We start from the raw sequence: 17836 nt of genomic DNA on the forward strand, positions 1-17836 counted from the left end.
ATTTACGTTTGTCTATCTGTACAAAATTTTTGTTTACTTTTTTGACAGCAACCTCCACGTGCAGAAAAATATTTGTAATCGAGAAAGTTAAATCGATTTTTTAATACGATTATCGATTTAAAACAGACTAATATCGATTGTTAACTTATCACTTTGTTCGCACACACACACCCATGCATAAAGTCATCCTAACGTGAACCCGAGTACACATTGAAATACTGTATGCACCATATTTATTTTTAAAACAAAGCTGTTAAACCGCATTATCAGTCGCACTTAGATATGTGTTGGGTAATAACGTGTCATTGTCAGAATTATACCGTTATTTATACATTTAAAGGAGTTGGAAACTTGCGTGTGTTGCTTTTTGCACCATATTAATTTTTAGCAAAATACTGTAGAACAGCATTATAATTATCAGTAAAGCTGATATTACACGGCATGTAGTTGTCTTCTAACATGTCACTTTTTGTATTCACATGTATTTTAAAATGTTTGTCAAAATTGTCAATTTATCGATGATTCACAATTTTAGCGATCGCACCTGTATGTTATTTTCTATATATTTTTTATTTAACAGAAACATGGGAGCATATATAATTTTTTTTATGAATAAAAATTGTTAAAGTTGTGGGAAAGATTTTTGTTTGAATTCTGTTTGTTGTTATCTTCTTTCACGCATATTATCTGCTCATGTACGCACACGTATACACACACGCACACAAATTTCTTTAAGTGTATTTTTCAAAACGGCGATCAGCTTGATGGCAAGATGGCGCATTGCACCTTATGATTTGTGGTTGTTGTACAAATGAGACCACTTTAAATTGTTTCGCCATGGAGCTTGAGGAGGGACTGATCGTCGCGGGAACATGGTGGCCATTGGTTATTTAAAGGCGCCAATAAATCGCTTTGTCATATCGAGAATCACAGGTACTCAGTACTTATGCAAGACCTCTTACTTAGAATTTCAGCTTAATATCGCTTATCATTCGCGACTGCCGTTGCAGCTACTCCGTATGGAGCAGTCCACTATTTGAATATAGTTTTTTTTTATATACATGCATAAGTGCTGAGCGATGTATGTAACTCCATCTCGAAGGCTAAAACAGAATGAGCGCGTTGTGCTTTGTTTTTGAGCGTCGCGTTTAAAAATGCAACTCTGCAAACAAATGCCACAAAATAAACTCCAAAAAGTTTAAGAAATCGAGCGTCATTCTGTGTTGCCGTATATAAAGTAGTGTTTTACGGTGTCAAAGCTAAAAATTGTTGTACTTTTGTACCTTGTCATATCGTGGAATTTTTGTGCAGAGCTGAATTTTTGCAATGCGACGCTCAAAAATAAAGCTAAACGCGCTCATTCTGTTTTGGCCTTCAGTCATCAATAGAATCTGTTCCTAGTGGGTATTTACCGCTATGTATACAACTCTGTCCATCATCTGTGTGCCATTTTTGACAAGTCGCTTTATCTCGTTTGTTGTCTTCGAATTGCCTAAACTTACTTTTTTAGTTGTGTTTTTATACAAAATCAAAGGAAATTTACAGTGAAGATCATATAAATTTGCAGCGGCTTAATATTAAAAGGGTAGCCATGACGCTACAAAGGACTCAGGTTGTAAATTTTGCTTTATTAGCTTTTGCTATTGTTCTGCAATTTCAAACGACAGAAGGTGGGTGTATTTTGGAATTGTCTTATTTTGGTCTCAAGGTGTTAATTGTGCAAAAAATGCCATGGAAAACAAGTGAGATTACGATGCTCTACTTACATCCCATTAAAGGGGACAAGTAAATTAGAGCAGCAGTCTATCATCTTCCCCAGAAGGGAGTGACTCATGTTCTGTGCCAATTTTTGTTTTTGATTATTTGCATCAATTCAATTGTTGACCTTTGTTAATCGATTTGTGTGATTTGCATTTGTTGTTGTTCGCGATTCTTTTATTTGGCACACTTAATAGTATGGGGAAAACGCCTTCACGAGAAGATATACGAATCGTTCTTTGGAGGCACCTGCTTTCGTCGTCTCAACGGTACCCACCAAACAGGATGTTCCTGTAAGTAAATGTGAGCTATCTTAAAAGTGGATAAACATTTCTAATTTAATTTCTTTTTCTAGCCGCCGAATCTGGTTCTGTGGGAGCTTTACATTATGTAGACGATAATAGTCAACTGGATTTCCTTTTGGACTCTCCACCTGCACCTCCTTATGCTGCCATTTTAAAGTCCGATTTCTTTACACGATCTAATTTAATGCGCCTCAAAAATGATGGCGGTCGCAACATAACCGCCGTTATAGTACTTAATGCCTTCAATAACTATACCGAAGAAACGACTGGATTTTCACATGAGCTAAAATGTCCCAATCAATATAGTGGCATTTTAAAGCCCAACTCATTGGAGACTGCCACCTGTTCGGCTCTGCAGCCCGAGGATACTTGGAATCCTTGGGGTTCTGGTTTATTGCATGAAGATTTCCCTTTTCCCATAATCATTATACCCGACAATGAGACAGTGGTTAGACTCATTGACTGTTTTAAGAAATTCAACAATTTCGATTATAAAACTCAACATTTGCGCAGTCTATGTGCTGTAGAAATAAAAAGTTTCATGAGTGCTGCTGTTAATACAGAGGTCTGTTGGAGACGTTCCAATTTCATACATAATTTTGCCACTACAAGATATTGTGATCCGCTGGAGGGTAGAAATGTCTATGCGACTTTATTCCCTCGTAAAATGGTGGAAGTAGATGAGATGAGTGCCAGCAGGGCTTCACAAATTGACCGAGAAGAGAAATTTATAATGGTTACAACGCGAATGGATACTACGGGCATGTTCGAAGGTGTCTATGGTAAGTTCAAATGAATTGTATTAATTGCGAATAAAAACCAATGAAGACTGGATATATGGGTTTAATAATCACACTTAAACTCTAAACAAAACACAGATTTCTTATCGAGAGTAAAAGAACCTATGAATAAATACATCGATATACGAATAAATACACGGCACGGGATAGCTGTGAGCACCACACAGGCTGGAACATTGAGGTCCGATCTGTGTGGTGTTCATTGCAGTTACGAGAAGCTTCCACAAGATGCGGATAGTGGAATGCTCGATACGGAGTAGCTGTAACGGCAGTCGCGGACACTCAGTAGTATCAGCGGAGAGCCTCAGTGAGTGGTTGGGTGGCACTGGCTCTTGCACAAATACTGAGTGCCTAGTATGTTCGATATGACAAGGCGGGTTATTGGTGCCTTTAAATAACCAATGGCCAACTTGTTCCACGAACAAACTTGCTCAACTTTATATACAATTGTACTTAAAGTGGGCTTTTCTCCCGTATGGGGCATTCCACTATCCCCAACCGGTAGCCCCCAGCTAAGCTTCTAGTGATAACGACTAACACAACACATATCGGAGCTTAATTTTCATCCCGTCCGTCGAGATCTATAAAGAATGGCTGGACGGTAGATTATAAGTTGCCAACACCGGCACGCTTCACGTGCTTTATCTATAAATTTTGCCTTATACTTTGTTATTGTTGTAGCCACATATCTATATGTGGAGATAGGAATCCTCGTCAAGTTCCATAAGTGAGCAAGCTTTTCATATCGCGCAACACAATTGGGCGCAATTTTCCGAATTGGTGAAATTTTTGCACCTCCACTTCTACTGTGCCCGCCAACTTCCACCGCGAGTATGATAAAATCGGTCCACAACCTGATATACTCCCATATAAATATGGCGCAATTCTTTTCCGATTTGGCTGAAATTTTGCGAAATTATTTCTACTATTACATGCATAGTGCAGAGAACGTGTACGGAAGCTCCCAACTGAGCTTGTAATAATACTACTTGCCTACTGGTAGCAGAAGGTCTGTACGATACGTCCTACCTCCAATCCTTTCCTAACTTCAGTAGCGTTATCCATTTGCCTTTTTCCTACTATACATTGTGGTGGTTGATTATTGTCTCGGGGACTGCGATTGACTCTCATTTTCGATAGGCCATTCTAGAGATACTCTTAAATTTAACAATCTGGCGTATATCTTCGGATCATCCTTTTTAAACCAACTCCAACCAACCCTTTATGTTTTGTTGTTCCTTCAATTGATTGCTACATTTCGTTCTCTGATTCTAAGGTTAGTATGATCGGAGCGACAAAACCCCTAACTCTCGTCTGCGAGCTGTAGTTGCGTTATTAATGTCTTTGAATTTCTTCTGAAGCGCCGACTGGTGTTCTCCTTCAAGTCATGTTAAACGAATTTTGTAGCCGGATAGTCGGTCGATGCAGAGAATTATGGGGAAAAAATTATTGAATTTATTTCAAAATTTCAACTAATTTTTTAATTGATCATATTAAAAAAATGATTGAAGTTTTCGAAATTTCCAAATATTTTTTAATTGGATTAATTGAAAATATTGAAAATTGACAAATGTTATATTAAAATTTTTGCGAAAAGCGGTCTGTACAGAGCGGGCCTCGATTTCGATGCAACAAGGTTAACATATTTAGAACTCCTGGAATGCGAAAGTGATGTTTCATCATTAAATAGAATGCGTCTCGAAATTTAAAAAATGTGGTCGATAGACTGTTTGTGGGGCAGTTTCATCATCTATATATAAAGAATATTTATCAAAATTTCGAGCGGCTAGACTGCAATTAAAAGGAGGTGGAAAGAAAAATGTTAGTGCCTTATAGAGCAAAAACATTTTTTCTTTTTTATCACTAGATTCGTCGCCAATTCAATGAAAGCAGCTGTTTTGCCTCTATTAGACCAGATTTTTTAATGAACAAAATGAGGTACAAAAATAAAGTTAGTGTTCTTGGGCGTTATTATTTAATTAAATTTTCAATTATATTTTTTATATAAAATTTTTATGGATTCAATTAAAAAAATTGTTGAATAAAAAAATTTTTCATTGAAAACTTCAAAAATTTCAATCAAAAAATGATTGAATCAATTAATTTTTTTATTGTAAATGACACATATTACAAACACGATCGTAATTGAAAAAAGTTCAGATTCAATTAAAAAATGATTGAATCAATTAATTTTTTAATTGAAAATTGTCAAAATTTCTATCACGATTGTGATTGAAAAAAATCCGGACTCAATTAATAAATGTTTGATTCAATTAATTTTTTAATTGAAAACATTTTAATTTTCAATTAAATTTTTAATTGAAAAAATGTTGGTGATATTTTTTTCTGTGTAGTATACTGGGTATAACTACCAAATTGCGTTATATTTACGTTGTATAGGTCTATTTCGGAAGTTTAAGACCTTAGCAGTCAGGTCTGAAACTTCCCCTTACATTCCATGTACTGGCTACTAACACAAGCGCATTTCGTTTGGGGTACTTACGTAGCACGTTGTAGCCATAACAACTGTATAAGCTGCTGGCGTCATCGATAAGTATTATTTTCTGATTTGATTTAGCTATGTACGTCTGTCTGTTCTTTTGTCAGTCTGTCCGCCCATGTCAGTTTTTGTTCATAGTACAGGTCGCTTCATTCTCTTGTCTTCAAATTTGCACATGCATCTTATTTGGCCTTGAGACAATCGGTTCAGATTTGGATTTAGCTCCCATATACATTCCGAACTGGAATAATATTACAATAATGTGGTGATTTATAAATTGATTCCCACCACGAAGTTGTTGTTGAATTTTATAAAAATTATTTCAGATTTAGATATAGCTCATATATTGGGTTGCCCAAAAAGTAATTGCGGATTTTTTTAAAAGAAAGTAAATGCATTTTTAATAAAACTTAGAATGAACTTTAATCAAATATACTTTTTATACCCACCACCGACGGATGGGGGTATATTCATTTTGTCATTCCCTTTGCAACACATCGAAATATCCATTTCCGACCCTATAAAGTATATATATTCTTGATCAGCGTAAAAATCTAAGACGATCTAGACATGTCCGTCCGTCTGTCCATCTGTCTGTTGAAATCACGCTACAGTCTTCAAAAATAGAGATATTGAGCTGAAATTTTGCACAGGTTCTTTTTTTGTCCATAAGCGGGTTAATTTCGAAGATGGGCTATATCGGTCTATATCTTGATATAGCCCCCATATAGACCGAACCGCCGATTTAGGGTCTTAGGCCAATAAAGGCCACATTTATTATCCGATTTTGCTGAAATTCGGGACAGTGAATTGTGTTAGGCCCTTCGACATCCTCCGTCAATTTGGCCCAGATCGGTTTAGATTTGGATATAGCTGCCATATAGACCGATCCTCCGATTTAGGGTCATAGGCCCATAAAAGCTACATTTATTACCCGATTTTGCTGAAATTTGGGACAGTGAGTTGTCTTAGGCCCTTCGACATCGTCCGTCAATATGGCTCAGATCGGTTCAGATTTGGATATAGCTGCCATATAGACCGATTCTCCAATTTAGGGTCTTAGGCCCATAAAAGCCACATTTATTATCCGATTTTGAGAAAATTTGGGACAGTGAGTAATATTGGGCCCTTCAACATCCTCTGTCAATTTGGCTCAGATCGGTCAAGATTTGGATATAGCTGCCATATAGACCGATCTCTCGGTTTTAGGTTTTGGGGCCATAAAAAGCGCATTTATTGTCTAAAGTTGCCGAAATTTGGGACAAAGAGTTAAGTTAAGCCCCTCCACATATTTCTGCAATTTGGTCTAGATCGATCAAGATTTGCATATAGCTGCCATATAAATCGATCTCTCGATTTAAAGTCTTGGCCCCATAAAAGGCACATTTTTAATCCGATTGCACTGAAATTTGTGTGATATATAGTTCAGATCGGTTTATTTTTAGATATAACTACTAAAAAGACCAATATTTCGTTATATATATATCAGAGGTGGTGAGTATCCAAAGTTCGGCCCGGCCGAACTTAACGCCTTTTTACTTGTTTTCTAAAGCAAGCTAAAAGTAACAGCTGATAACTCTCAGAAGAAAGAATGCAATTACAGAGTCACCAGCTGTGAAAAAATTTGTTAACGCCGACTTTATGAAAAATCCGCAATTTTTGGGCAACCCAATATATACGTATCAGCCGATTTTTATTTTTAGAGCGACTACCACAGTATGTAGGAATTTTCCTTGGAGTCGGTTTAGATTTAGATATAGCTGCCACATACTTATATGTACGTATCTCCCGATATTCACTTTTAATGCCATAAACCGATTTTCTCTCTTTTGCATAGCGATTTTCTCTATGACTTACAGTGAGTACGGTTTTGATAGAAATTTGTATAAAAAATTTAACCTTTGACTGGTTACGTGAAAAGTTTTCGTGTACTTTGTTACGTAGTAGTAAATTTTACACCCATTCTTAAAGAAGCAAATTTTTAAGAAAAATACTATTTTTGAAACATTCTTATATAACTTGAATAGATAACATTATATAGAACTAAAATAAAACAAAATTTGGAAAACTTTAGTGTACTTTGAATAACGGCCACTTTATTGCACAAGCCTTACTTTTAGCAGCAAAAAAATAAAAATTTAAAGAAACAAAGCAACAACAAAATAAAAAAAAATAAAAAAATTAATATCGCACATTGCATTTTTTTAAATTTTTCTCCATACGCTATCATGTTCTATCTTAAAAACCACGGTTCACGGTTCAAAAATTTGTTCAATTCTGTGATTATGCACTATACACACACAACTACGCCCCAGTGTATAACACACTGCTACAACAACAACGAATACGTTACTAGAGAAGGCAATATTTCACATTTTCATGTGAATGTGCCGATCCTCGTCAAGCTCCTGTAGGTGAGCAAGCTCGTTCGGTCCGGCACTCAGTATTTGTGCAAGAGCCGGTCCCGCCCGACCTCTCACTGAGACTCTCCGCACGATACCGCCGATTATCTGCGACTACCGTTGCAGGTCCTCCGTATGACATTCTACTATCCGCAACCTGTGGGCACGCCCGGTAGCTCGCAGCTAAGCTTCTCGTAGCAGTAATGAACACCACATAGATCGGACCTTAATGTTGCAGCCTGTGTGGTGCTCACAGGTATACCGTGTAGAGCTGGTATACTATCGATAGTCGCAACATTCGATATTTTCGATACAACGGTACTATCGTTAAGTTCCCATCATATATCATTTCAAACTAAAATGAGAAGTAAAAATCAGGAGATCCATTTATATAGAAGCAATATCAATGCACAGACCAAATAAAACCAAGATTAATAAGCCCCTTGGAAGTCATTGTACAAAATGTTAGCTTAATCAGATAAAAATTAAGCCCTCTATAAGCACAATGTATCTTAAAGGATGCATTCAGTATCTGATTGCTTATTTTTGTTAAATTTTTCAAAAAATTTAATATTTGCGATAGTATCCATCGGAAAAGTATCAATCGATCAGTCAAAAAACTAAATATCGATATTTTGCAAGCTCTAATCCCGTGCCGGGAGCAGGGCTGCGGTGTCGACAGGAGTCGAGTTCTGACTCGGAATATTGAGCCGGAATCGGACGACCGTTTGGAGTTGAGCACCTTTGCTGCGACCCTGAACCGCTCTCCGACTCTGATTCTACAGCCTTGGCGGGGAGGTAATTTTTAACCCATGTTTGAAATATTGCATATCTATTTCTGTTATGACTTTCAACATATGCTTGAATTATGATTTACATCGGCCCATAACCCGATTACCTATATAAACCGATCTCCCGATTTGTCTTCTTAAGCTTCCAGAGGGCGCAAGTTTTAACTCATTTGGCTGACATTTGCACCTCGACTTGTGTTACAATGTGCCCGATATAGCTCCCATAAAAACCGATCTCCCGATTTGTCTTCTTGATCACTAGACAGAACAATAATTAATCAATTTGCCTGAATTTTTGTATGTGGTCTTTTTCTATGACCCCCACCATCTGTGCTTATATTGGTATAAATCGTTGTATAACCTTATATAGCTCCCATATAAACTGACCTCGAATTTAACTTCTTGAGCCTCTAGAGGGCGCAATTTTTAACGATTGGATTTGTCGATTTGTACATCAACTTCTGTTATGAGTTGTAACATATTTGCCGCTCATGGTTCAAATCGGACCATAATCCGATGTAGTTCCAATATAAACCCATGTGCCGATTTGACTTCTTGAGTCACTAGATAGCGAATTCATTGTCCGATTGCACTGAAATTTTGCACGATGACTTCCGGTAACACTTCCAACATTCATGGTAAATATGTCAATCCCTGGCAGCCGGTTGTACGCACCGGATTGACCCGATGGATTCCTTCACTGCTACAACAACAACAAAAATATGGTAAATATGTTTCAAATCGGTCTATAACCTTATATAGCTCCCATATAAACTGACCCCGGAATTAACTCTTTGAAACGTGACGTGTGGTATTTTATTTTCTTCTGAAGACTTACCTTAATGGCGAAGTGGTGTTAAAAATGTTTTCAAAGAAAAAATGTCACAATTGTCGGTTTGTAGTAAATTTTACACCAGCTCATGCATTACTCCATACATGTTGCACTTAGAGCGATAAAAATACATCGGTCGACACGACATCAAATTAAGAAGAAACGAAAAGAACTGGATCGAAAAATTGGGAAGGAAGGAAATTGTTAAACAAATATATTTTGAGGGTATAAAATTTACCACCATGGCTACATGGTTAAGCAAATTCTATTTTTGATTACGTACTTAGCCTGTATACCCATTATGGTGTGGGGTATCAAAATGCCGGCTTTTGCCGTCTTGAACCCTTCCTTATTTGTTTTGAAATGAAACAAGTTCGAAAATGGAAAGCGCTGCATACTTACATTGTTTTCAGGAAAACTGCTGCAGGCGGTTTTTTTGTAGTTTACAAATTTATATTGGATCTTAAGTCGAGAGGTCTTAAGTTTTAATACGTGTGATTTCTGATGTTGTTGTTGTAGCCACATTTTCATGTGGAGGTGGCGATTCTCGTCAAGTTCCTGTAAGTGTACAAGCTCGTTCCGGTCTAAAGGACCGTTCGCCGAGGGAACAGGGTGGCCCTTGGTTATTTAACTCGCATTGTCATGTCGAGCTTCAAAGGCATTCAGTATTTGTGCAAGCCCAGCCACTCATACTGCTGATTTTCCGCGACTGTCGTTGCAGCTACTCCGTATGGATCATTCCATTATTCGCAACCTATGGACGCGACCGGTAGCTTGCAGCTAAGCTTTTCGTGACAGCAATGAACACCACACAGATCGGACCTGGATGTTACAGCCTGTATCGTGCTCACAGCTATCCTGTGCCGGGATGTGTGACTTCTTTTCTTGTATGGCGTATTTTGGATTCATTTTCTGAAGACCAATTTTTCGAAAATAAAATTAATAATGAAAAAAAAAAACACCGTCATATTTAAAATTTGTTTGTCATCTATTGCCTGGAGTTTAAAAATACTCAAAAAATTGTTTTTCAAATTAAAAAAATTCCATGCAAAATTTGTCCACAAAGTCACTGATGCGAGAATGCAACTGTAGTGGTGGTATAAAAAATAAAATCTACAAAAAAAATCACTCGTGTTTGAGCTTATTTTACTTCTACTTAGTGTCCTCATCGAAATATTTTTTAGTTTAAGAAAATGTTTGCCACCCCTATGAATTGCTGGTGCCTGATGAAAACGTCAATTGGAAAATACGTTTTATTATATTGCCTCATACCTCATTGTTATTTTGTAGCATGCTTACTTGTGGTAATTGCGTGTTTTTTTGTAAACATAACAGTCGTTATCACGAGAGTGTTAATGGATCCAAGTTGGACGTAAACACTTTCCTAGAAATTCGTCATTTCAACTATAAAGTATTGATAAGTTTTTAATCTAGTTGCACACTGCTTAATAGGACGGATATCTTAGGATTACATGTTTAAAATAAATTTAATCATTTGGAGAGCAATAGGGGCCTTTAATGCTGGGAAATGGGTTTATTGGTAGTAAAATGGATCTACATCTTCAAAGGACCTTACTGCAAGCATTATAATGGGTTGACCAAAAAGGAATTGCGGATTTTTTAAAAGAAAGTAAATGCATTTTTAATAAAACTTAGAATGAACTTTAATTAAATATACTTTTTTTACACGTTTTTTTCTAAAGCAAGCTAAAAGTAACAGCTGATAACTGACAGAAGAAAGAATGCAATTACAGAGTCACAAGCCGTTGAAAAAATTTGTCAACGCCGACTATATGAAAAATCCGCAATTACTTTTTGGGCAACCAAAAACTAGCTTAACCGCGCCCGCTCCACTACGCCTTTTTTACTTTATATGGAACAAAATTATTTTTTAAATATTTATTTTCGTTAATTAAAGGGCTTTTAGTGAAATACCATGCAACGAAAACTGTATATGTATATCGCTTGACTAACAATATAAATGCCTTTATCTGAATCCCATATGATATTATTTGGTCTATGAATTCGCTCGGGGGTTCTAGGATAATTTAAGTGTGGTTATTTGGTGTATCCCCATTCTTAAAAGACTTTTTTGAGCCCTATATTCTCATGAGGATTTTTTTGAGTGGGTAGGCCCCCAGGGTGGTTGTTGGTGGGTTAAAGGGTGGTATGGCCCCAGAAATGTGGTCCCGAATGTGGTCCCATTTGTTTAAAACCCTGTTTGCCATTGGTTTAAGCGGAATTTATGGGATGAGGCGTCCCCCAAATACTTGGCCCCAAAATTGGTTATAAAATTCGTTCCGGTTTGGCGTATGGACGCCAAAAACTATCAATATCGAGCTACATTTTCTTTAAGACCCAAATTTTCATGGTGAAGAAATACGCCCTATTTGGGGGTCGTTATGGTGGTGAGACATCCCCTAGACAGTTGGCCCCAAATGTGATATCAGAATCGTGGTCTACTCCCAAATACCTTTCTTTTGAGCCCCATATTTTCATAGTCGGCAAGCATGACTGGTTTTAGGGGGTGTTTTGGGGGATGGGGCGGCCACTCAGTGACTTGGCCTGGTGGAATATGACACCTTTACGATTGACCAATTCTGGTCGCTTCTCCTTGATGGCTGTATTCAATTTGTCCAATTGTTGACAGTAAACATCCGAATTAATCGTTTGGTTCCTTGGAAGCAGCTCAAAATATACCACACCCTTCCAATCCCACCAAACAGACAGCATAACCTTCTTTTGGTGGATATCAGCCTTTGAAGTGGTTTGAGCTGGTTCACCATGCTTGGACCATGATCGTTTTCGACTAACGTTGTTGTAAACAATCCATTTTTCATCTCCAGTTATGATTCGTTTTAAAAACGGATCGAATTCATTGCGTTTAAGGTGCACAAGCGTTGATTGGGTTTGTTAAATGAATTTCTTTCAATACATGTGGTACCCATATTAAAATTGACGCCAAACAAACAAATGTAAACAAAATTTCGCGCACTTTTTTTCTAAAGCAAGCTAAAAGTAACAGCTGATAACTGACAGAAGAAAGAATGCAATTACAGAGTCACAAGCCGTTGAAAAAATTTGTCAACGCCGACTATATTACTACAATACTATATTACCGACAATTACTTTTTGGGCAACCCAATATAAACAAACACAAATTGATTTTTATATATAAGAAGAAGAAAAAGATTTTCTATTCACAGATTCTATTTTAGAGTTTGCTGGATCTTCCAAGAAAACCAAGATGTCGAGCATACAGCAGTTTGAGTAAATTAATTTCGCATGATGATGCTCCAATACAACCTTTAAGTATATTTGGAATTTAGGGAAGCAAAAACAGGGAAATACATCGATTATTAAGAAGGGCCAGATGAAAAAAGTTCCAGGTGAAAGGTATAGGAAAACCTCTCCTTGCTTTCAAGATGAAGAATTTTTTTCTTTATTTATCACAAAGTTCTAAAGGGTGATAGATCACGTGGGATTTCAGACATGGTGTCAAAGAGAAAGATGCTCAGTATGCTTTGACATTTCATCATGAATAGACTTACTAACGAGCAACGCTTGCAAATCATTGAATTTTATTACCAAAATCAGTGTTCGGTTCGAAATGTGTTCATTCACCGTAACGTTGCGTCCAACAGCATCTTTGAAAAAATACGGTCCAATGATTCCACCAGCGTACAAACCACACCAAACAGTGCATTTTTCGGGATGCATGGGCAGTTCTTGAACGGCTTCTGGTTGCTCTTCACTCCAAATGCGGCAATTTTGCTTATTTACGTAGCCATTCAACCAGAAATGAGCCTCATCGCTGAACAAAATTTGTCGATTCACTGAAAATGATTTCACTGAAAATGATTCACTGAAAATGATTTGCAAGCGTTGCTCGTTAGTAAGTCTATTCATGATGAAATGTCAAAGCATACTGAGCATCTTTCTCTTTGACACCATGTCTGAAATCCCACGTGATCTGTCAAATACTAATGCATGAAAATCCTAACCTCAAAAAAATCACCCTTTATTAAGCCTGATTTCTTAAATCTGTTGCACACCATTATCATTAAATCTTGTTAAGACAATCTTATCGAACGCACTGTATAGTGCACCCCTCAAAACATTTGAGATACGCAAATTAACCAAACACATGCACCGGCATCAAAGAAAAGGAAACTGAACTAAAAACACGTGCTATTCCAGTCGACCATCAAAAGAGTAAAAACTAAACAAAAACAAGTTAAAACGATCAAGGGACAGACAGACCGACAGACATACTGTAACGCATAAAACACTGCTCATATGCAACTATACTGCGACATGCATTGGTACACAAAACCAATATTCCAAGGTATGTGTGTGCATTGTGTACCTGTTATATTACAGCGACTCACTCCTACAACCCCTTTCCAGAGATAGCATAAGGTGCAAACACCGGAAATAACAACAGTTCCGAATATTCACATTAATGCACAATAGACATACATAGTAAACATACTTTGATACGACATACTTACTAAGTTTTCTTCTAATGACTATCTTTGGATTTAAATGTGGTCATGAAACTACGAGGATGGTTTAAATATTATTACAAGTTTCATATTTCTCAATTTATATGTTATAGGGAAAGGAAAGAATTTTGAAAGTTCATCATGCACCAACTGGATGAGTTACCTAATATTAGGGATTTAGGTAAAAATAATATATTAATGTATGTATTATGTTAAGTGATTATGTTACGCAAACTGAAGTCTGGTCAATTGTAGGTCGGCTTGTGTGGGAATGTAAGTTAATAAAGTTGTTGTTGTAGCAGTTTATTGTGTTCTATCTTTCGTCTGCTTGATTCCGTTGAGAGCCCGGAACTCTGCGACTAACATGGGTTGCGTCTAGAGGGATATAGGTCTGAATCGAGTGGGTCTGGCTTGGCAGTTAAGTAGGTGACGTGTATCGTGTGGTCCCTGGTCACAATCGGTACATACAATACATCCTGTATGTCGGCATCAATCCTTGCTCTGTAGGAGTTGAGGCGGCTGCATCTGCAGGAACTTAATTAAGCCAGAAAGAACCACTCAGGTTTGTCGAGGGAGGTCAATTTCTTCAGTTGCAATGAGAGGCGGTCGTTCTCCAAGAACTACATTCACCCGGTAGCTATTTACTGCATTTGCTACAGTGTATATATGAATGTTGTCTTGGCCCACTTGGTCAAGAGGTTTTGTCCTGTAGCGCTGAACCTCACGCCCTAGATCATGTAGATCTACCTTAAGGCTTCTGGGCGTTGGAAATCTATCCACAAAATGATAATTTGGGTGATCTATGCGATAACAGCCTAAAAGGTATTGCTAAGACAGCGTGTAGTTATGTCATCGCACTTGTAGGATTTTTGTCTCCTGATGGAGGTGGTCCATATACGAGTATATACTGTAGCTACATCAAGATGTGGACCGATTCAGACCACATTTGACATAGATGTTGAAAGCCATAACTGAACTCATCACGCAACCTTAAGCTATATCTGAGTAAAATTAGGCACTTCAAGTGCTCAATAAGTATGCAAATTAGGCTAGGTTTGATTGAAGAGTTACATCAGATTATCGATTAAAATCAGATAAAAAAATAACCCTTCACGTGGTGAAGAAATCAGTTCGAAAGAGAGAAATTTTAAATGGGATAGTACAGCAACAATTGTCTGCCAAATTTGAGAAGAACTACGTGTTGCATTAAGTTAAGAATTTAAATTGTGAGATCGATTTATATGAAGATATACTATATCAGGTTTGGACCATACATAGAATATGTGTACGTAGTCAAAACATAACATTACAAGCCGTATTTTTCCCTAATCAGAGAAGGGGCTAAAAAAGTGAAATCATGTGAACTACATCCCGTCACGGGATAGCTGTGAGCACCACACATGCTCGAACTATGGAGCATTCCACTATCCGCAACCTGTGGAAGCACTAGGTAGCTCGTAGCTGAGCTTCTCTTGGCAACTATTAGCACCACACAGATCATAGTTATACCGTGGCTGGGGACGTGGTAGCTGGTAATGGTGTGTATGTGAGTTGCTGTGTCACGCGTAAATCACGAGAAGGTGATGTGTGAACAAGCGTTAATACATTTTTTTTCGATCACATCTATATTAGGTACGGCCTTGGTTTCTTTACCACTGTTTCCATACAAGACCGGCCAATGCTAACTGTATTTTCGTGGTTTGCATTTTTTTGGCCGTCGCCTACCGCCGTATGGTGGGCTTGGTCTCTGCCGGCCAAAAACACATTATCTCCCGAGATATGTCAATCACCTCGGCACCGATCTCGCATTTCTTATGGCACTTACCCCAGTAAATCATTAATTTGACGTCGAGGTCTGTTTTCTTTGATCTGAGTATGTCTTCTCCAGCTTTCCTCTCTGCTGCACATGTTTGTTGTAAAGTTTTCCACTCTTATTTCACCGATCTAGTCACGTCCGGCTGTCGCGCTAACGGTGATAGCGGAAGACTGTTTGCTTTGCGTCATCTACCACCTCTACTTCTTCGTAGATGCAGAATGGTGAGCTGCGAAAGTATCCGTTGTTGTTGTAGCAGTATGTTGTGTTCTATTTTTCGTCAGCTTGGTTCTGTTGAATATCTAGATCCAGGAACTCTGCGAATAAGATGGGTGCGTCCAGAGGAATCTGTGTCTAAGTCGAATGGGTCTGGCTGGGCAGTTAAACATGAGACGTGTGTCATGTGATCCCAGGGCACATCGGGACACACTTCCTACACGTTGCTCTGTAGGAGTTGAGACGGCTGCATCTCCCAGACCGTAATGGAGGCAGAACTACAGTGATTTGACGCGCGAGATCAATATTTTCAATTGCAATGGGAGGCGGTCGTTCTTTAAAGACCCCATTCATTGCATCTGCTACCGTGTCTGCATGAATGTTGTCTGGAACCACTTGATCTATAGCGTTGATCTTCTCGCTCTAGATCCACATTGAGACTTCTAGGCGATGGATACCTATCCTAAAGATGATGATTTGGATGGTCCCTGCGATAACCGCCAAGAAGATATGTCTTTGCATGGTTAGGATCTTTATCAACTGATGGAGGTGGTTCATTTGAGAACTGTGGAAACAGTCTGTCGGCATAATGACAGATCTAAATATTATTCCACTGCGTGTCACAGAGCTGACGAGACCACAATATTGTAATTGTAAGTAATTTGTAAGAGCTGTCAAATGTGACACCAAGTATTTTGAGACACTTGATGGTCGCAACTGTCCCTCCATCGACCATCACTTTCAGCTCCCTACGCACCTCATACCTACATAGTGAACAATGTGGCTGAAGATCTGATGGCAGCTATCTTCAGATCTCCTGCAGCGAACTAAGAGGCAAGTTCGTTGAGGCTCGAAATGCTTAACGAGAGATTGGTTTATATAGGAGCTATATCAGGTTATATACCATTCTTACCAGGAATGTTGGAAGTCATAACATAACATTCTATGCAAAAAAATTGGACTAATCAGATGATAATTGCGGCTTCTAGGGGACCATTTTATATGCGAACCATATCCAAATGTGAAACGATTTTGCTCCCTTGCGATCCCCAAAGGCCTATATCTATAAGATGTATGTGTAAAAAATTTTAAGCGGATATCTTTATTTGTTGGGCCGCTATCGCGATTTTGACAGACGGACGGACATGGCTAGATCGCCATAGAATGTCAAGACAATGAAGAATATATGTACTATACATTCGCTGCGGGCTGCAGGGCAGCAAATGTCTTGTGACCGCAATTCTCGGGAACTGGACGTCATGGGGCTGAGGAATCGCGACCTTGGGTTGTTGGTGGAAGTGCTGACCGATGAAGGAGGAGGGAGGAGTTGGAGACGGCCGCGCATCTGCCGTGTCAATACCCCACGTTGGTGAGAAAAAGGGGCAGTATTATGGGTAACACCTCTTTTCTTCTCTAAGCACTTGTCGTTTTAGACTTCTGTAAGGGTTTGGGAGACTTGCGGTGCTGACCTACGATCGATAAGGTGTTTCGGTTTCTGTGCCACGTGCGCTGGTATTTCGTATCTTTCTCTCTCTTTCATTTTCATTTTCATGCGCATGTTTTATGTGTCAGAATAGTCCCTTTTTTACTTTCGTTTTACTGTTTCTCATTTCATCTCTAAGTAGGACGAAAACAATGGACCATACCACCCTAACCTAACCTAACCCATACCACCCTTCGCATTAGACATTCAGTCCTATTCTCTGCCCTTGTTTCTATTCATCCATGCTAGATGTAACCTAAGAGATAGCAATGCCAGAGTATGGTATATCCAAGACTGTGCAGCAATAGTGTCTTTCACTAGACATCAAGCGTTGTCTCAAGTATCCGATCTGAACTCTCTGCCAACCCGACCTAGGATACCTGGTCCCCTCTTCTATCCACTGTACCATAGCCTTAAATCTCACAGCT

The 17836-nt window shown here is 38.3% G+C and overlaps 1 protein-coding gene across 1 annotated transcript in view; it reads left to right on the forward strand.

Annotated features, from left to right (window-relative positions):
• The first annotated feature begins 1453 nt into the window (after positions 1-1453).
• Positions 1454-17836, forward strand: part of LOC106081860 (nicastrin) — a 35356-nt gene continuing 18973 nt past the window's right edge. Inside the window, exons 1-3 of the mRNA XM_013244097.2 lie at positions 1454-1670; positions 1956-2051; positions 2114-2845. Coding sequence (XP_013099551.2) covers positions 1592-1670; positions 1956-2051; positions 2114-2845 — 907 coding nt within the window. The 5' untranslated portion in view covers positions 1454-1591. The remainder of the gene's footprint in view (positions 1671-1955; positions 2052-2113; positions 2846-17836) is intronic.

This window comes from Stomoxys calcitrans, chromosome 2 (assembly GCF_963082655.1).
Source record: "Stomoxys calcitrans chromosome 2, idStoCalc2.1, whole genome shotgun sequence".
Taxonomy (NCBI): Eukaryota; Metazoa; Arthropoda; class Insecta; order Diptera; family Muscidae; genus Stomoxys; species Stomoxys calcitrans.